Source organism: Hemiscyllium ocellatum, chromosome 12 (genome assembly GCF_020745735.1).
Source record: "Hemiscyllium ocellatum isolate sHemOce1 chromosome 12, sHemOce1.pat.X.cur, whole genome shotgun sequence".
NCBI classification, from domain to species: Eukaryota; Metazoa; Chordata; class Chondrichthyes; order Orectolobiformes; family Hemiscylliidae; genus Hemiscyllium; species Hemiscyllium ocellatum.
In genome coordinates, this window is record NC_083412.1 from 75,799,146 (window position 1) to 75,820,315 (window position 21,170).

Below are 21,170 nucleotides of genomic sequence, written 5' to 3' on the forward strand. Positions count from 1 at the left end.
CCTCCCTAAAGACATTGTGGATCCACACAAATGGACGGCGGGGGTTTGTGTAACTCGTCACTACTTTCTCAAGGGACCTAACGATGGACAGACAAATGCTGCCCATTCAGCGACACCCACGTCCCATAAATGAATGAAACATTGTGTTCAGTGATTTCTGAAAATAGTGCAACGATTGTTCCTTCACAGTGAATATTTCTGATAAGGATCTTTCAATTAGAACTGGGATTGTCAACATAAACAGTGTGGAGAAAGTGAGGACTGCAGATGCTGGAGATCAGAGCTGAAAAATGTGTTGCTGGCAAAGTGCAGCAGGTCAGGCAGCATCAAAGATTCCTGAAGAAAGGCTTATGCCCGAAACGTCGATTCTCCTGTTCCTTTGATGCTGCCTGGCCTGCTGCGCTTTTCCAGCAACACACTTTCAACATAAACAGTAACTCTACTCTGGAGCATCTTTTGCTATAAATTCTGTGTCTTATGATCCTGCTCCACAACCACCTGATGAAGAAGCAGCGCTTTGAAAGCTAGCGTTTCCAAATAACCCTGTTGGACTATAACAAGGTGTTCTGGATTAGTGGTGCTGGAAGAGCACAGCAGTTTAGGCAGCATCCAAAGTGCAGCGAAATCGCAGACTTTTGCCCGAAACGTCGATTTCGCTGCTCCTCGGATGCTGCCTGAACTGCTGTGCTCTTCCAGCACCACTGATCCAGAATCAGGTTTCCAGCATCTGCAGTCATTGTTTTTACCTCGTTGATTTTTAACTTTGTCCACCCCACATCACTCTAAAGAATGCAATTGTGTTTACTATGCAGCGAGTGGAGTAATATTTGATACAATGAACATTCAGGTAAATTGAATGAAATGTGCTTTAGAAGGATTTATTACAAAGAGCGCAGCGTTGACTGGTGTTTGTGTTTTCTCTCCGTTCAGCACCAAGAGGAACGTCACGGAGGGAAAGCTGTTCTTCAACCGGAATGTGAACGGCGACGGACACTTCCGCTCATGGAACTGCCATGTGGAGTTATGTTAAATGTCTGATGAGAAGGTAGAAAGGCAGCTTTTATCATCATCATATCTGAAAAAAAAATACAAAGATGGCGAAGAAACGGAAGAGAAGTGACTCGGAGACAGCTGAGGATGAGAGTGAAACAGCCAAGACACCGGCCATGGAGTTCACAGGGACTCAGTTTAAAAGTATGTTACAAAACCCTGAGACAGTGCAGAAAGGTGAGTACTGGGCTGTGGCGAATAATCAAACTTTTCCTCAGTCTAAGTGATGAGACTTTATATCTCACAAGCCACTGCAAAAGTGAAACACTTGCTATTTTGGATATTCCTAGAATGTTTCATTCTTTCTCTGTCATTATTCATTCATACAATATACATGGTGAAGTATTGATATTGATATTCAGCAATTTGTCAACACTCGCATTGTGGAAAGATCATGGTAATCATATGTATCTGCTGCCCTGTCTTTCTACATGGCTGAGATTATCAGTTTACAGAGTCTTGACAAGTTACTGCAATGTATCTTGTAGAACTACACTCTTTTGTCAGTGTGCAATGTTCATGATGGAGGGAGTTAATACTGAAAGTGGTGGATGGGTTGCCAATAAAGTGGTCTTTGACCTGGATGATGTCCAGCTACTTGAGTGTTATTGGAGCTGCACCATATAGGCAAATGGGAAATATTCTATCACACTGCTGAATTGTACCTTCCAAGAGGTGGAAAGGTATGGAAGAGAATATTTTGTTTTTTAACTAATTATTGTAATATACCCTCCTATATCTATACCCTCCCATTCTAGATTTTTTTATAAGAAGGAACATTTTCTTTCGACTTGCTCTCTCCAGAATTCTCATGATATTGAATATATCAATCAGATCTCATATCAACAGAATCTTGATTTGGAGATGGAGGTGTTGGACAGGGGTGTACAAAGTTAAAAATCACACAACATCAGGTGATAGTCCAACAGGTTTAATTTGAAGCACTAGCATTTGGAGCGCCGCTCCTTCATCAGGTGGTTGTGGAGGACACAATTGTAAGGCACAGAATTTATAGCAAAAATTTACAGTGTGATATAACTGAAATTATACATTGAAAAATACCTTGATTGTCTGTTGAGTCTTTCATCTGTTCGAATACCATGATAGTTTCACTTCTTTCATGTGTAAATCACAAAACGTTTGTTTAAAAGTTACATTCTCAGGTTAACTGCAACAATTGGTGTTAGCTAGATAATATGTTGAAGGTGTTAGCCCCCTGTGTTCTCTGTCTATGCAATGATGTCTAGATTGATTCTAACCTAAAAAGTGAGATAACAGAGTTTTACATGAATTCATGCAGTTTTTGAGCAAAGTACATTGTAACTCTGCAAGTACAAATTCACCCACAGAATACATGCGTGTCTGGGTTGGGGAATTGAGAGTGTGAGAGAGAATGTATGTGAGTGTAGAGTGTCTTAAGTCTCTGAGGGGGTGCATGTGTGAGTGTGGGAGTGTGTGTGTCTGGGTGTTGTCAGTGTTTGTAAGAGAGAGTGTAAAGTGTCTAAGTCTCTGAGAGGATGCATGTGTGTGTGCGTGTGTGTGTAGGTAGGAGTGTCTGTGTGTATAGTGCAATGATGGTCACCTGTAGTGTGACATGAACCCAAGGTCCCAGTTGAGGCCCTCCCTATGGGTATGGAACTTAGCTATCAGCCTGGTTGGAGAAAAGGAGGAGAAGACAGGACCTAATTGAGGTATACAAGATAATGAGAGGCATAGATAGTCTCTGGCTATCGACTCTGTTTCCCAGGGCAGAAATGACTAACACGAGGGGTCCTAGTTTAAGCTGGTTGGTGGAAAGTATAGAGGGGATGTCAGAGGCAGGTTCTTTACACAGAGAGTTGTGAGAGCATGGAATGCGTTGTCAGCAGCAGTTGTGGAGGCAGGGTCATTGGGGACATTTAAGAGACTCCTGAACCTGCACTCCAAGGTATCTTTGTTCAGCAACACTCCCTAGGACCTTACAATTAAGTGTCTAAGTCCTGCGAAGATTTGCTTTCCCAAAATGCAGCACCTCACATTTACCTAAATTAAACTCCATCTGCCACTTCTCAGCCCATTGGCACATCTGATCAAGAAACCGTTGTAATCTGAGGTAACCTGCTTCGCTGTCCACTGCACCTCCAATTTTGGTGTCATCTGCAAATTTACAAACTATACTTCTTATGCTCACATCCAAATCATTTATATAAATGATGAAAAGTAGTGGACCCAGCACCGATCCTTGTGGCACTCTACTGGTCACAGGCCTCCAGTCTCTGTCTCCTACTTTTTGAGCCAGTTCTGTATCCAAATGGCTAGTTCTCCCTGTATCCCATGAGTGGATGATAGTAAATGTAGAAAGGGACTTGTCAAAACTCTGAGGTGTTTTACTATCAAGGAGGAGGACGTGTTGGATGTCTTTGAAAAACATTAAACTATATAAGTCCTCAGGGCCTGTTGGAGGCAAGCGAGGAGATTGCTGAGACTTTGACACAGATCTTTGTATATTTTTTTAGCCAGCAGAAGGGTCTCCAAAGACTGGAGAATAGCTAATGTTCAAGAAATACAGCTGGGATAATCCAGGAAATCATAGACCTTTGAGCCTCACATTAATAGAACATAGAACAGTACAGCACAAAACAGGCCCTTCAGCCCACGATGTTGTGCTGACCACTGATCCTTGTGTATACACCCTCAAATTTTGTGACCATATGCAAGTCCAGGAGTCTCTTAAATGTCCCCAATGACCCTGCCTGCACAACTGCTACTGACAACGCATTCCATGCTCTCACAACTCTCTGTGTAAAGAACCTGCCTCTGACATCCCCTCTATACTTTCCACCAACCAGCTTAAACTATGACCCCTCGTGTTAGTCATTTCTGCCCTGGGAAATAGTCTCTGGCTATCGACTCTATCTATGCCTCTCATTATCTTGTATACCTCAATTAGGTCCTGTCTTCTCCTCCTTTTCTCCAATGAAAAACGTCCGAGCTCAGTCAACCTCTCTTCATAAGATAAGCCCTCCAGTCCAGGCAGCATCCTGGTAAACCTCCTCTGAACTCTCTCCAAAGCATCCACATCTTTCTTATAATAGGGCGACCAGAACTGGACGCAGTATTCCAAGTGCGGTCTAACCAAAGTTTTATAGAGCTGCAACAAGATCTCACGACTCTTAAATTCAATCCCCCTGTTAATGAAAGCCAAAATGGTAGTGAAATTATTGAAGAAGATTCTTAGAGGCAAAATTTACTTGCATTTGGAGAAGAATGGACTTATCAGGGATAATTAGTTTGGCTTTATGCAGGGGAGGTTTTGTTTCACATACTTGATTGAATTTTTTAAGCAAGTGACAAAAATGATTAAAGAGGGCAGTGGATGTTATTTACATGGGCCATACTAAAGCATTTGACAAGCTCCTTCATGATAAATTGGTCCAAAAGGTTAAAACACATGGAATTCATGGTCAGTTGGCAAGTTGGATTCAAAATTGACTCAGTAATAGTTCTTGCAGAAGAGTCATGGGTCAAGCTGAAATATGGCCTTGTCGCAGAATCATAGAATGTGGCAGAAATATTTTGATTAGGGAAGGCAGTTTGAACATCCTGGTAAATCTTTTCTGAAACCTTGCCATTTATTAATATCCTTCCGATAGCAGGACGACCAGAACTGTACACAGTGCTCCAAAACTGGCCTCACTGATGTCCTGTACAACCTCAACATGAAATCCAACTCCTATACTCAATGGTCTGAGCAACTAAGGCAGACATATTAAATGCCTTTTTAGCCACCTGTTTTCCTGTGACGCAACTTTCAAAGAAGTGTGTATCTGAATTCCTACGTGTCTCTGTTCGACAACACTTCCCAGGGCCCTACCATTAACCGTATAAATCCAAAACGCATTACCTAGCATTTGTGCAAATTAAACTCCATCTGCCTCTCCTCAGCCCATTGTCCTAATTGATCAAGATCCCTTTGTAATTTTAGCCAACATTCTTCACTGTCCACTGTATCACCAATTTTGGTGTCATCTGCAAACTTAATAATCATGCATCCTAAATTCTCATCCAAATCAGTTATTGAGAAAGAGGAAATACAAAGTGAACAATTATTTGAAGAAATCACTTTTTTATTTTGTCAGGTCAATATTATTTAGTTGGAATGAAAAATTTATAGTGACCTCTATAAACTCCTCCATCTGTGATATGATCAGTGTGCCAGCTGTAATGGGAAGATCACTGTCTGAAACTAATAACAAATAATATAAATAGACATAAAGCAAAGAACTGCAGATGCTAGAGATCTAAAACATAAAAAAACAGAAATTGCTGGGCAAACTCAGCTGGTTCTGCAACATCTGTAAAGAGAAAACAGAGTTAATTTTTCAAAACCAGTGTTTAGTTCTGAAGAAAGCTCACTGGACTCAGTATTAGCTCTATTTTCCCTCTACAGATGTTGCCACTTCTGCTGGGTTTCTCCAGCAATTTCTGCTTTAGTATGTACTATAAATAGATAATTGGCTTATCAATATCTGAGCAAAACCAAAAGGAGACTGGATCTGAAACATAAGCCTTTGTCAACACCATAAAGGAAGAATTGACACCCAGAAGTCTTGTAATTCCACCACTATTTCTTTTTAGTTGTGATTTTTGCATTTCATTATGAACACTGTACTTGTGCGATAGATTGTTACACTGAAACTCCATTTATGTTTCTTGCAGGCTTAACAATCTTTATTGCTATAGCCAAGAAATTGCCATGTCCTGAATTGTATGATGTTGTAAATGGGTACATTAAGATTTCGGCTGAATGTACAGAAATCTTCAAGCTTCTTGCTGGAGGGGGACGACCAGAAACTGAGGTGAATGCAGTTGATGTTCTGTGAAAAGTAATGTTTTATTTGCTGCAATCAAATTTATTTCCTCTTTTCAGTCTTGTCACTAGCAAAGTTTGAGCATGTGAAATATTCATGCTGTCCTCCCTTGAATTATGAAAAATATGCAACAGTCAGTTATGGATTTTGGGGTGGGGGGAGCAGTGAGTGGGGAAGTGTAATAAAATAGGGTGGGTAAAAGAGGTGAGCATGTCAGGTCTCCCCTGTTCAGCTTTCTAGCCACCCAAGCATTTTCTCAACAATGTATTGGGTTGGAGAGTTTGCCTGCTTATGTGAGGTTGGGGCCATTGTCATCATTAATAGAATAGAATCCCTGCAGGGCATTCAGGCCGTTCAGCCCATTGAGTACACACTAACCTTCAGAAGAGGATCCCACCCAGACCCACACCCATACCCCATATTTCCGATGGTTAACCCACCTAGCCTGCACATCCTTGGACACTATGGGCAATTTAACATGGCCAGTCCACCTAATCTGTAAATCTTTGGACTGTAGGAAGAAACCAAAGCACCTGGAGGAAACCCACGTAGACATGGAGAGAATGTGCAAACTCCAGTTGGGTAGTCATCCAGAATCAAGCCAAGGCAGCAGTGCTAACCACTGAGCCACCATGCCAACGAAGAGCTATTTAATCACAGGTGACTTTCTGGTGTGTGGAGAGGATGCCAGTTGGTTGGAAGTAACCTCCATGAAATAGGTTAGGGCAGGTAGAAGGCATGTCCATTGATTCAATAAAGGAACTGTATGCATGGAAAGACAGCCCCTATGGCCCCTTACAGGTAACTTCGGGGTCAATAAACTTGCCCCACCCTTCACCAGTGGAAAATATTCCTGCGATCAAGCACCAATTTGATGCTTCACTGCTGTCGTATGAGCTTTTTGTCCAATCAGGTGCCTCACCATTGAAGTCCTGCCTCACCTGAGGCTGTTAGTCAGCGACAGGCAGGTAGCCTCAGGGAGCGGAGGCACATTGCTGGAGATCCAGACTGCATAACCATAAAGAGTACCACCTGCTGGCAGACTTTCAGAAGCCATCTCTGCCCCCAGTAACCCCTAAATTCTGAACTTTAAAAGGCTCCCCTCCCCACCAACCAATCAACCAGACAGATTTTCTTGTTTCCTCATCAGAAATGTAGTCATGTTTCTTACCTGCTGGGAAGACAGATACTTGGGCAAGTGATGTGTTGAGCCATTTATTGAAAACTGAATGGCATTAATTAGTGATGGCTTGAGGAGGTCAGCCATGGAACCTCTCGCCCAGATCTTAATTGCTGAGGTGGCGGGAAGTGGATCAGCGCCTCCCCACTCCAACCCACTAGATTATTTATCTTTCTCAGCAATATACGGGGGAGTAAAATCACACCCATGGCGAGAGTGGGATTGAAAATATAACAGGCAAATGCAGACACTGTTTCTTATTGACCAGAATTTTTCTGCAGGGTTATCAGTCAAGCTGTCAGTCTCCTCACTGTTGGGAGAGCACATTTTTGTATCATCTGGTCTTGTTTCCCACCTTGTACTTCCTAATGCTAAAAATAATTTGAAAATATTCATTTCGTTCTGACTTTATCTGGCCTGGAGATGGAGGCTGACAACCATCTTCCAAGAAGCGAGTTTCCATGCCATTTGATTTTGACACTTTAAAGGCTAAGTTAGCTGAAATATACTAAATCTTGGCTGCTCAGACACCCTTCTGTTTGTCACAAAACAATAATTGAACCCAACTTGTTGCGGAAGTGGCTTGGATAAACCACTCATCCAACATTTTAAAATATATCACCATAATTTCCATCCTGAAACTTCTGAAAAGAAAAATATAATCATAGCGAACTGATTCATTTTGTTGAATTTTTCCCTCAGATGATTCTGATTTTCCAAGCATTGGAGGCCATTTTGCTGAGGACTGCTAGTGACCTTGCACATTTTAGTGCAGTAGGGATACACATAGTGAAGACGTTGCTGCATAATTACATAAAGTTAATCTACACAGGAATCTACTCAGCAAGTCACAGGTCAGTATTACAGAAGAGAGCTGACAGATGTGAATAAAGGAGTTGATCTGGCAATATTTATATCTGTTAGCTATAGATAATCTCAATCCGCAGAAACAAATTGAGTGCATCATTATGTATGCTCTAACTTTTTATGTTTCTCTCCAGCTGATCTATTGCATTCATTTTTGATACAATGCTTAAAAAGAAAGAGCTTGCTTTTACATAGACTCAGGTCAGTATTACAGAATACTGTAATACTGTTCTCAAAACCCCAAAGCACATTAGAGGTCATGTATTAATGTTGGCTTGGGGTTTGGGGTTGAATTTGCCAGCTAATTGTAAAAGCCTCACAAACAGAAAGTGGGAGTGAAATTAATGTGCCATTGACCAGAATAAAGGACAATTTCCCATTTTGTCCTGAAAAATAGAATCTAAACAGCTCAAGGAGGCCTTGCTTTAAAGCCTGATTTCTATCACAGCACCTATAGCATTACAGCACTCCTCAGTATGGTACTGAATTGTTAAACTGAGTTACATGTTCAAATCCATGAAAGGAACTTAAACTTACAACCTTTTGACTTAAAAGTATCATGCAGATAAGTTGATATGTCCAAACGAAATGCATAGGAAAATACAAGTATCCTATAATTGAATATTAATTGAGTCCTGAAAGAGAAATTTTAAAACGCGTGAAAACTGTGGAAATTAAAATCAAAAAGTGCTGAAACTACACTGCTGAGAAGGAATCTTTTTAGATTAGGTTAGATTCCCTACAGTATGGAAACAGGCCATTTGGCCCACCAATTTTGCACCGACTCTCCAAAGAGTAACCCACCCAGACTCATTCCTGTACCCTATATTTACCCCTGACTAATGCACCTAACACTATGGGCAATTTAGCATGGCCAATTCACATTACCTGCACATCTTTGGATTGTGGGAGGAAGCTGGAGAATCCGGAGGAAACCCACGCAGACACGGGGAGAATGTGCAAATTCCACACAGATAGTCGCCTGAGGCAGGAATCGAATCTGGGTTCCTGGCACTGTGAAGCAGCAGTTCTAACCACTGAGCCACCGTGCCACCCAAATACGCCTTTACTTTCTAGTGAGTTTTTGTGATCCAGAATGCATTCCTATTGGGCGGACAGAGGCATATAGGTCTCATTGATGTCCTTGTATACTGCAAAATATTTTGATATGCAGGTATCGGAAAAGAGACAACAGATCATCATTTTATGGACAGGCTATTTGCTAGAACTCAAAGGAATATTGTTAGGGGTGGCACGGTGGCTCAGTGGTTGCCACTGCTGCCTTACAGTGCCAGGAACCCGGGTTCAATTCCAGTCTTGGGTGATTGTGTTGAGTTTGCGCAATCTCCCCGTGTCTGCATGGGTTTCCTCCAGGTGCTCCAGTTTCTTTCCACAGTCCAAAATATGCAAGTTAAATGGATTGACAATGCTAAATTATCGATAGTGTGTAAGTTGGTGGATTAGCCATGGGAAGTGCAAGACTACGGGGAAAGGATAGAGGAGTGGGTCTGGGTGGAATGCTCTTCGGAGGCTCAGTATGGACTTGATGGCTCGAATGGTTTGCTTCCACACTGTAAGGATCCTGTGATTAGATAAGAACGTTGTCAAGATTAACCAGACCTAAAATATGTTACCTTTGTATCCACATCCCATGAAAGAATTTAAGCAAAGTTGATCTTTCTCTGCACCTTCTCTGTAGCTGGAACACTATATTTTGATGTATGTTCTATTGCCCTGATGAACTAATGTGCAGTATAAAAACCTCCCACTTCCCTTTACCTGTGAATAGCCTCCCCAATCAACTTTTGAAAGTTCCTGTCTAATACCAACAAAATTGGCCATACTCCAATTTAGAACTTTAACTATTTGACCAATATGATCACTTGCTGCAATGTGACACCTCAGTCACTTGCCCTGCTTTGTTTTCCAACAGAAGGTCAAGTATTGCTCTCTCTCTGATAGGTATATTCACATTTTGAATAAGAAAGTTTTTTTTGTAAGCACAAATTCTTCTTCATCCAAGCTATTAACAGTACAATAGTCCCAGTCTACATTTGGAAAGGTAAAATCTCCTATCATTACAACACTACTTTGCTTACAAATATCTGAGGTCTCCTTACACATTTGCAAGTCAATTTCCCGCTGACTGTTTAGTGGTGGTGGAGTTACAATACAATCTCAACTAGGTGATCGTCCCTTTCTTATTTCTATGTTCCACTCATATAACTTCATTGGATGATCTCCCCTGAATATCATCCTCAGTACAGTTGTAATGTTCTCCCTGTCCAAAAATGCCAATATATGTGTATAAAAGTTCATTTTCTGATTCCTGAGCTGAGTAAAATCTCTGCAATACCACGATACATTTTTTTTTTATTTTAAATTTAATTTTGTTACTGAGGAACACATTTGGAGCTATACAACATCATGGTGTAGTATCAGGGTTACAGTTTGATATTTATGATAATGTTGACAGCAGTTTCAATTGATGAATTTAGAATAGCCACACAAATAGTATATTCAGACAGCACTAAGTTGTACTGCCTTAGTTGTGGTTTGAAGTTTAGCATTTGAAAGCAATACATTTCAATAAAAAGTAAATGCAGTGACAGTGCATTTGTTGCAAAACAAGTATTTTCAGTTTCTCGACATTTATTTTGTTTTTTTTCTTCTTGTTATTAGGTATACCCGAGTGTGCTTTTGTTTGATGTCTGCAATGGTGAGCCAGGGTCCCGATGCTGCTCGGGACTTCTTGAGCGTCTTTGATTTCAACAACAAAAAGTTGCCAAACCTATTGAAAAGTAGAGATAAACAGGTAATTGCTTCATTCTCTAATGGTTTAGCCTGTACTTAAAACCACATTTCGATATTAATAATAATGATTGTGTTCAATATTGGGTGAAATATTTCTTTATTTTTTACTGATTCGGATAGAGACTGGGAACAGAGCTGCTAACCATATCAATATCTGGGTCTTTAGTATGTGACATATTATCTTGCGTTAAGGAGCTGGGGCAATGTTTGGACTTTACGTCTATCCTCAAATATGAGCAACTTGGTCTGGATGTGATTGTGATGCCACTATTATATTGAGGTATCTTCATTGTATAGGTTTGCAAAGATTTTGTATTGAAACATACCAAATAGTAAAGTAGTTATAAAGCATGGTAAATTAACCAACATCCACATTTTCAAAGTTAAAATAATTTGATCCCTAAGTGAATGAAAGATATTGAGGTTTCAAGTTCTAGTGGTCTGCCCTGTCGATTGTCATTAGCAGGAGTAGTAATGGGAGGGTACTATGGTCAGTACTTGGACTTAATGGGATTGGAAGAAAATTTACTTCTCAATGAGATGTGGGACCGTTGGAACACATGTGTAAATGGCAATATAGTGAAGACAAAATTGAACTCTAATTAGATGTTCTGTTATACTTGAATAACTTGCTGAAATTCTGCATATGTTGACATTATGCATGAATAATGATTAAGATGCTGGATGATGTACAGAACCAAACTTTGAGAGAGGTCTTTCTGCAAACTGCCAGTAAACATTGATCACTGTTACACCTCTCTGGGGTGGCACATTGATAATCAAGTTCCTCTCTTACCGGAGTCATCACAAAATTTTTAAAAATTACTAAGTATGTAAAGTTCCCAATTTACCTGTTGGATAAACCCAGACTCATAGAAAACCTGGAGCAGGGTTTATATTTAACAAGAACTGCTATTTCTTACAAATAAGTAGATTCTAGCTACGGATAATCAACCATGTATAAGTTCATTAGTTAAAATTCTTTCTAAGCTTCCCTATACTTAGAGACGGACAAAAAAAAAGTCTTACAGGTAAAGGGGAAAAAAATTGAGAAAGTAATTCAATGACTCCAGTCTACAAGGTTTGCTTTTAGTTGCCAAGATCTTCTGTTATTTAATCTCTCTTTGCCAAGTTCTTTTCATTTCCCAGGAGGTATAGGTGATTGGGACACTAACTATAACGTCTCTTAGTGATTGGTTAGAGGCAACAGCTTAGAGCAACTGGTGAGGGGAAAATATGTTAGCTTTATCCAGGCTTTAGGTATTTTACTGGAGAGAAAGACACACCGTCTGCTCTTATAGCAGTCCAAAAGCTTCTGCCAGTATTGATCATGCTCACAAGCTGTTTAGCTAACTGGGAGACAAACAGGTGGTTCTTGACAGGTTGGTAGTCCCAATGTCACAGAACAATCTCTGACGAACCTCACTTTGTACACACCCTGGTGTTGGTCCATCCACAAAAAGCCTTCTCTACGGCTTGAACAAAGCAGCAGTGTAAACTTGACTGGCAATGTGTTTCAGTAACTTGCTGTTTAAAAGCCACTCCTTCCATAATCCAGGTTGTTTAGGAACACAGGGAGTCCTGGATTGTTTTATCCCACTGAGGCATGGAAGAGTCGGTAGGGTGAAGGAACCTTGATTGACAAGAGATGTGGAACATCTAGTCAAGAGGAAGAAGGAAGCTTAGTTAAGGTTGAGGAAGGAAGGATCAGACAGGGCTCTAGAGGGTTACAAGGTAGCCAGGAAGGAACTCAAGAATGGACTTAGGAGACCTAGAAGAGGGCATGTAAAAGCTTTGCCGGTAGGGATAAAGGAAACACCAAGACATTCTGCACTTACGTGAGGAACAAAAGGATGGCCCGAGTGAGGATAGGGCCAATCAGGGGTAGTGGAGGGAACTTGTGCCTGGAGTCAGAGGAGGCAGGGGAGGTCCTTCATGAGTCCTTTGATTCAGTATTCACTCATGAAAGGGACCTTGTTGTTTCCGAGGACAGCGTGAAGCAGGCTGATATGCTTGAACAGGTTGATGTTAAGAAGGAGGATATGCTGAAAATATTGTAAAACATGAGAATAGATAAGACCCCAGGGCTAGACGGGATATACCCAAGATTACTACGGGAAACCAGGGAAGAGATTGCTATGCCTTTGGTGATAATTTTTGCATCCTCACTGTCCACTGAAGTAGTTCTAGATGATTGGGGGGTGGCAAATGTTATTCTCTTGTTCAAGAAAGGGAATAACGATAACCCTGGGAATTACAGACTAGTCGGCCTTTCATCTGTGGTGGGCAAATAATTGGAGAGGATTCTGAGACATAGAATTTATGATTATTTGGAAAACCATAGTTTGGTTAGAGAGAGTCAGCATGGCTTTGTGAGGAGCAGGTCGTGCCTCACAAGCCTCGTTGAATTCTTTGAGGATGTGACAAAACACATTGAGGAAGGTAGAGCATTGGATGTGGTGTACATGAATGTTAGGAAGGCATTTGATATGGTTCCCCATGGTTGCTTATTCAGAAAGTAAGGATAGATGGAAATTTGGCTGTCTGGATACAGAATTGGCTCGCCTATAGAAGACAGAGTGTAGTAGTAAATGGAAAGTATTCAGTCTGGAGTTCAGTGATCAGTGGTGATCCACAGAGATCTGGGGGAACCTTTGTTCTTTGTGATTTTTTTAAATAACTTGGATGAGGAAGTGGAAAGGCGAGTTAATAAGTTTGCTGATGACACAAATGTTAGCGGAATTTTGGATAGTGTAAAGGGCTGTTGTAGGTTGCAATGGGTCATTGCCAGGATGCAGAGCCGGGCTGAGAAGTGGCAGATGGAGTTCAACCTGGAAAAATGTGAAGTGATTCATTTTGAAAGGTTGAATTTGAATACAGATTACAGGGTTAAAGGCAGGATTCTTGGTACTGTGGAGAAACAGAAGGATGTTGGGGTCCACGTCCATAGATCCCTCAAAGTTGCCGCCCATGTTGATAGATTAGATTAGATTAGATTACTTTCAGTGTGGAAACAGGCCCTTCGGCCCAACAAGTCCACAATGACCCACCGAAGCGCAACCCACCCATACCCCTACATTTACCCCTTACCTAACACTACAAACAATTTAGCACGGCCAATTCACCTGACCCACACATCTTTGGACTGTGGGAGGAAACCGGAGCACCCAGAGGAAACCCACGCAGACACGGGGAGAACGTGCAAACTCCACATAGTTAGTCGCCCGAGGCAGGAATTGAACCCGGGTCTCTGGCACTGTGAGGCAGCAGTGCTAACCACTGTGCTGCCCACATGCCACCGTGCTGCCCACGATAGGGTTGTTAAGAAGGCATATGGTGTGTTGACTTTCATTAGCGGGGGGTTGAGTTTAAGAACCGTGAGGTTGTGCTGCTGCTCCATAAAGCCCTGGTTAGACCTCACTTGGAATATTGTGTTCAGTTCTGGTTGCCTCATTATTGGAAGGATATGGAAGGTTTAGAGAGGGTGCGAGGAGATTTACCAGGATGCTGGAGGGTGTGTCTGATGAAGAAAAGTTGAGGGAGCAAAGACTTTTCTCATTGGAATGAAGAAGGGTGAGAGGTGTCTTGATAGAAGTGTACAAGATAATGAGAGGCATAGATACAGTCGATCACCAGAGACATTTTTCCTAGGCAGAAATGGCTATCACAAGGGGCATAATTTTAAGGTGATTGGGGAGATGCCAGAGGTGGGTTATTTACATAGAGAGTGGTTGGTGCATGGAATGCACTGTCAGTGATGATAATAGAGTCAGATACATGAGGGACAGTTAAGCGAGTCTTGGATAGGCACATGGATGATAATAAAATGAAGAGCATGTAGGTTAGTTTGATCTTAGAGTAGGATCAAAGTTCGGCAAAACATTGAGAGTCAAAGGACCTGTATTGTGCTGTATTATTCTATGTTCTATGTAAAACATTGTTTTCCCAGTTCAGTCCCAATCAAAAATACAGAAAAATAAAGACATAAGATCATTAGAATTAAACAGCCCCTACATTTTCCAAAACAGCATACATGTTTGAAATGGGGCTAGCTACAGAAGACTCCTGCACTACCTGCCAACCTCTCTTAGCTTTTTGTGGAGTTAACCCATCTATGTGACTGTGTCTGACACTCTCCCCTCCCCCCCCATAACTGCCATCCATCAAACCCCCTTGGTCTTGTAAATTCCTCATTGTCTCCAACTGCCTCTCCAACAAATGCATTCAACCTGATAGAATTTGCAACCAATGGCACTTGTTGTAGATATATTCCTCAGTAACCCATAAACTCTCCCTAAACTCCCACATCCGACAAAGAACATATCACTCTACTAAGGGCCATTTTTGCTTCTTTCAATCTACTGACCCAGAAGACAATACTGTCTTATTCCTCTACAAAACACTGCTCTAGGTTAAATTAATACTTATTGCTTATATTTTTAAGTTTAATCAAGAGACGTAGCTCAATCAAACATATAATCAAGTAAGAACCCACTCTACTCACTACTGCAGACTTATTTTTAAGACCATGCTTAAAACATCCACTTATCTGTTTCTGTGCTGTGACCTCTCCCGACAGGTTCCTCCAAGATCAGTTATGAATTTCGCTGTTTTTTCATTTTCCCAGACGCATTCCAGTGTCCAACGATACATGAATTCAAGAGCAAAGGCAGTAACTTCAAACTCTGTCAATTAGCAATGTGGGTTTTTCTCTCTCTCTCTCTCTCTCCCCTGCACTGACCTCACCATGTGCTTCCATGAAGTTCAAGGACATCGCTTCCAACACCTAAAGTTCCTCAAAAAAGGAGCAACTGTTATAGCCAGAAAGTTTTCCCATCCCCCATCTTGGATTACCCAGAATCCTGTCCCAATTAAGCTACCTTCTGTGTAAAAATAAATTTGCCTCCTATGACTTTTAGATCTCTTCACAGATGCTGCCACACCTGCTGAGCTTTTCTAGCAATTTTTGGTTTTGGTTCTGATTAACAGCATCTACAGTCCTTTTGTTTTTTATTTAGGGTAGACGTTCAAATTAATGTACTTTTTGCTACCGATTTATTTTAAAGATGCCATTGTAAAGTACCCTTAACTGCATCTGTGTTTGACATTGGCACAAATCAATAGAGAGAAATTCAGAATATTTAAGCACCCTGTTTAATATTTACATATTTGCAGGCCAAAGCACACCTCATTAGAAAGTACATAATTGAAAGTATATAATGATTTGACATGAAATATCTGTAGGACGTTCATGCAAGCTGCGGCTATATTTAAAAGTGAATCATAGAATCCCACCCTGTGGAAGCAGGCCATTCAGCCTATTATGTCTATACTGATGCTTTGAAGAGCATCCCACCCAGACGAACCGCCTTAATCTATCCCTGTAACCCCACGTTTCCTATGGCTAATCCACCTAGACTTTGAATCCCTGGAGAGAATTTAGCATTACCAATCCACCTAACTTGCACATCTTTGGACTGTGGAAGGAAACCAGAGCACCCAGAGGAAACCCATACAAATGCAGGGAGAACGTGAAGTATATCACCTGCGACATTGGTAGCAGTGGGATTCAAACCCACAACTCAGCAGAGTCTGGAGCTTAAATCCAGAACCTTAGACTGTTTAGCCATGCTACCTCATGATAGAATCATTCTATATTGCTTCTGTTGCTTTATTCATAAAAATATATAATAGTATACATGAATATTTTGTATGTACAAAGATAGCTCAGTAGAAATTTATTGTAATAATTCAGTCAAAATAGTGTATGGTTTAGGACACGAAGATAAATATGACAAGTACTGTAGATCTGCTCACTGCTAGAAATGTTAATACAGCATTCTACAAATGTCATTGTTTTAGGATACTGGTCATTACTATAACACATCAGAGAGGAAGAAATCACTTGGGCACCTTATTCCAGGAGGCAGTATCACCACTGAGAATAGATTCTTCTGATTCTATCACTAGACAGAGAAAAAAGTGCACACTTGTGAGTGAGGCCATTATAGGGGTTAGGAACCTCCGTTATTGTAATTGTTCAGCAGGGTTGAGATTCTTTTAATTCATGTGAAGTTGAAGATGTGGTTGATATATCTTTTATTTTAGCATTTGGATTTTGAACTAGTGGAACGTGGGCTTTGGTTTCTGTGTATGATAGAGTTTTAGTATTTTTCTTATCAGTATTTCTGGAGCTTTTTGTTTTGTAAAAACAAATATGAGAGCGCAAGAGCTCCTGGAATGATAATGGAAAATATTTCCTATTGAGAGAATATATTACAATTAGACAAAGCAAGCATTGAAAAACATTAGCTTTCTTTTGCTTTAGAAGAATTCGGAATTGATTTTCTTTTGCTTAAGGAAACAAAGCAGAGATTGGAATGTTTTTTGTCATAGTCATAGAGTCATACAGCCATGGAAAAGACCCTTCGGTCCAACCAGTCCATACCAAACTTAATCCCAAACTAAACTAGCCTCACCTGTTTGCTCTTGGCCCATATCTGTCCAAACCTTTCTTATTCATCTACCTATCTAAATGTCTTTTAAAAGTTATAATTGTACCCATATCCACCACTACCTCAAGAAGTTCATTCCACATGCGAACTACCCTCTATGTAAAAAAAATTGCCTCTCATGTCTTTTATGAATCTCTCTCCTCTCACCTTAAAAATTTGACCCCTGGTCTTGAAATCCCCCATCCTTGGGAAAAGACAATTACTATTAACTTTATCTATACCTCTCATTATTTTATAAACTTCTAACAAGGTCATCTCTCAACCTCCTGCGCTGCAGTGAAAAAAGTCCCAGCCTATCCAGCCTTTATTTATAACTCAAGCCTTCCACACCCAGCAACATCCTGGTAAATCTCTTCTGAATCCTCTCCAGTTTACGCAGTGTTCCAGAAGAGGCCTCACTAATGTCCAGCATAACCTCCACATAACTTCCCAACTCCTATATTCAGAGTACTGAGCAAAGAAGGCAATTATGTCAAACGCCTTTTTAACCCTCCTGTTTATATATGATGCAAACTTAAAAGAATTATGCACCTGCACCCCCAAGGCCCCTCTGTTCTACCACACTACTCAAGGCCTTACTACTAATGGTATACCCTTGTTTTTCGAACCAAAACACAATGCCTCACGTTTATCCGGATTGAACTCCATCTGCCATTTTTAAGCCCATTGACATCCCATTGTAATCTTAGAAAGCCTTCTTCAGTGGCTACTACGCCATTAAATTTGGTATCGTCTGCAAACTTAATAACTCTGCCTTCTATATTCCAATCCAAATCATTTATATAAATGACAAAAAAGAAGTCCCAGAACTGATCCCTGTGGAACACCGCTGGTCGCAGGCCTCCAGTCCGAATAGCATCCCTCTACCATCACTGCCATCTCCTGCCATTAAGCCAATAATATGTCCAATTGGCAAGATCATCCTGATTCCCATGTGACCTAACTTTTCTAATTAGACAACCATGTGAAACATTATCAAAGGCAAAAATAATCCTAAAATCCAAAAAAAAATGTCTACTGCTCATCCATCACCAATCTTTTTGGTAACTTCCTCTAAAAACTCAACCAAGTTTGTGAAACACGATTCTTCTCACATAAAACCATGCTAATCCTGCCTAATCATTTTTTTCTTCTCTAAATGTCCATAAGTCCTATCTTTTATAATCACCTTCAATATTTTACCCACGGCTGAAGTAAACTCACAGGTCCATAGTTCCTTGGTTTCTTTTCAGTTTGCAGAAGTTTCTGTTGAATTTAAATGTAAGAATAAAGAAAGGAGTTTAGCTCTATGTAAAGGTTTTATTTTGAAATTCTAGTCCAGAAGTGTTTAGTTAGAACTCTGAAGTGGTTATTTGAAGCCGAGAAAGTCTAAGCTCCATTGTATGATTAATCAAGGAAAAGCTTATTAAACTCTCATGACCTGAAATTAAAGGAAATAGTTAAATCAAACCTAAAGATGTGCTATAAAAGAAAGCTGTTTGGTATTTGATTACTGGAAAGTAATAGTGTTTCCTAATGGTTAAGATTGTATTTTTACCATCTTTTTTGAAATGTTATGTATATATAGTCGATTTAATCTATTTTACCTCCATTTCTTTTGTGTAATAAATCTGTTTTACCGATAAAATCAACTCTGCAGCATTGTGTGCAAGTCCTTAAGTGGAAGACCACCTTGTTAAGTACATATTCAAAAATCTATCAAACCAAATTTCATTCTGGGATTTTACTTTTCAATAGAGAAATCAGCTGGATTCCAATAAGCAGCTTGGCAACAGAGGAAGTTCTTTATTCGGCTGGTCATGCTTTTCAGAGCTATGTAACTCTCACATATAGTGCGTTGTTGGTATCTTTTCCAGGCATTTGTAGCAGTAGCTCCAAGTATGGACGTTATTAAGACTGAACCTTTTTCTTTGTCATTCCTGAGTAAAAATATGCTGTTAAAAAATACTATTATTTTTTAAATGTGATAAAGCCAGCCCAGTGGGGACGGATTTGGATTTGTAGAGGGCAGTAGTGGGTAATGAACAGGGGAGGAGTAACTGGGGGTGCGAGGAGATTTAATCTCCAAAGACAGATGTTGGAAGCTCATTGAATATTTCTAAAAGTATTTCTGTAAAAATACACATCTTTTTACATTGTTTTAAATAATCCCTTTAGAATTGGTTTTTTTAATGATATTGTATCTTTCTCTCTAGGGGATGCCTGATGTACACATGGCTTATATCCAGTTCACAGTTTCTTTTTTGATAGCTGGTGACGACAATACCATTAGCCAAGTCCTGGGCTTAAAAGGTATTTTCAGTCTTGGAGTTCAATTAGATTAATCCACTTTTTTATATATCTCTGAAATAAAAATGATCAAAATAGATTCCAGACAGTTTGTGTAAACAAGTTTTTATTAGTATGGAGCAACCTGTTGTGAATATGTGGGGCTACAGCACAGGACACTGCCAAGGTTAAAAAGAGATTGAGAGAAAATCAAGGCAATCAAAATGAGATATTCGATTTGAAGATTATAACTGGAAAGAGCTGAAGATCAGTAGTTTTGAAACCTTTTGGAAATGACATGTTGGCATTGTTCTTCAAGTGATAAATCAATAAAATGCAGGGGGAGGAAAGTATATGTCCAACAGTGCCTCAGGATGTCAAGACAATAATGAAGATATTTGGGAATAGTGATGTTTGTATCAACCATAAGTTGGAAAAAGAAATGTAAAAATGATTAGTTAATTGCTAGTTAAAAACCACATTGAACTAAACTGTGCTTTTTTAAAAAGATTTCATTACAGACATTTTCAGTTCTGGACTGAAAGAAGATCGGATTTCTATCATAAATTTACTTCTGTCAGCTTTAAGAACAAAGGTTTGTTAATTTGGATTCTGAATTTTTACTAAATTTTCAGTGCAAAAGCTCATCAAGGAATCTTAATCCTCTATTTATTAAACCTTTTGTACCGAACACCATTTTAATGAAAGGTTTTTGCAAGGTTTGTGAAGGTTTGTAGCTCAGGTTGAGGTGTAGGGTTGCTCGTTGAGCTGTAAGTTTGATATCCAGATGTTTCATTACCTGGCTAGGTAACATCATCAGTGGCGACCTCCAAGTGAAGCGAAGTTGTTGTCTCCTGCTTTCTATTTATATCTTTCTCCTGGATGGGGTTCCTGGGGTTTGTGGTGATGTCATTTCATGTTCTATTCTGAGGGGTTGATAGATGGCATCTAGATCTATGAGTTTGTTTATGGCGTTATGGTTGGAATGCCAGGCCTCTCGGAAACCTCTGGCATGTCTTTGCTTAGCCTGTCTCAGGATAGATGTGTTGGCCCAGTCAAAATAGTATTTTTTTTTCATCCGTGTGCAGGGCTACAAGGGAGAGAGGGTGGTGTCTTTTTGTGGCTAGCTGGTATTCATGTATCCTGGTGGCTAACTTTCTTCCTGTTTGTCCTACGTAGTGTTTGTGGCAGTCCTTGCATGGAATTTTGTAGATGACGTTGGATTTGTCCATGGGTTGTACTGGGTCTTTTAAGTTTCTTAGTTTTTGTTTGAGAGTGTTGGTGGGTTTTTGTGCTATTAGGATTCCGAGGGGTCTTAGTAGTCTGGCTGTCATTTCTGAAACTTCTTTGACGTATGGTCAAAGTTAAGTATTTGGTCTCCGCTATCAGGATTCATAGCAGAAGCAGTAATGCAAAGACTAGAACAAACAGCCCTACCAACCATCAAACCAAAAATCTGGGTCCGCTACGTAGATGGCACTTTTGTCATCACAAAATGAAACAAGATAGAATGGACATTTAACATCATCAACAACACCCTCACTGGCATAAAGTTCACCAAGGAGGAGGAAGAAACCGACAACAAACTCGCATTCCTGGACGTCTCAGTCGAAAGAAAGGACAACG

At 40.2% G+C, this 21,170-nt stretch overlaps 1 protein-coding gene across 3 annotated transcripts in view; it reads left to right on the forward strand.

The window, feature by feature from the left end:
* Nucleotides 1–942: 942 nt before the first annotated feature.
* The window catches only part of urb1 (URB1 ribosome biogenesis homolog), a 121,438-nt gene continuing 101,210 nt past the window's right edge, over nt 943–21,170 (forward strand). For all 3 annotated transcript variants that reach the window (XM_060833717.1, XM_060833718.1, XM_060833719.1), the window contains exons 1-6: nt 943–1,227; nt 5,749–5,888; nt 7,783–7,934; nt 10,630–10,762; nt 19,472–19,568; nt 20,054–20,139. In XM_060833717.1, coding sequence (XP_060689700.1) covers nt 1,095–1,227; nt 5,749–5,888; nt 7,783–7,934; nt 10,630–10,762; nt 19,472–19,568; nt 20,054–20,139 — 741 coding nt within the window. In that variant the 5' untranslated portion in view covers nt 943–1,094. The remainder of the gene's footprint in view (nt 1,228–5,748; nt 5,889–7,782; nt 7,935–10,629; nt 10,763–19,471; nt 19,569–20,053; nt 20,140–21,170) is intronic.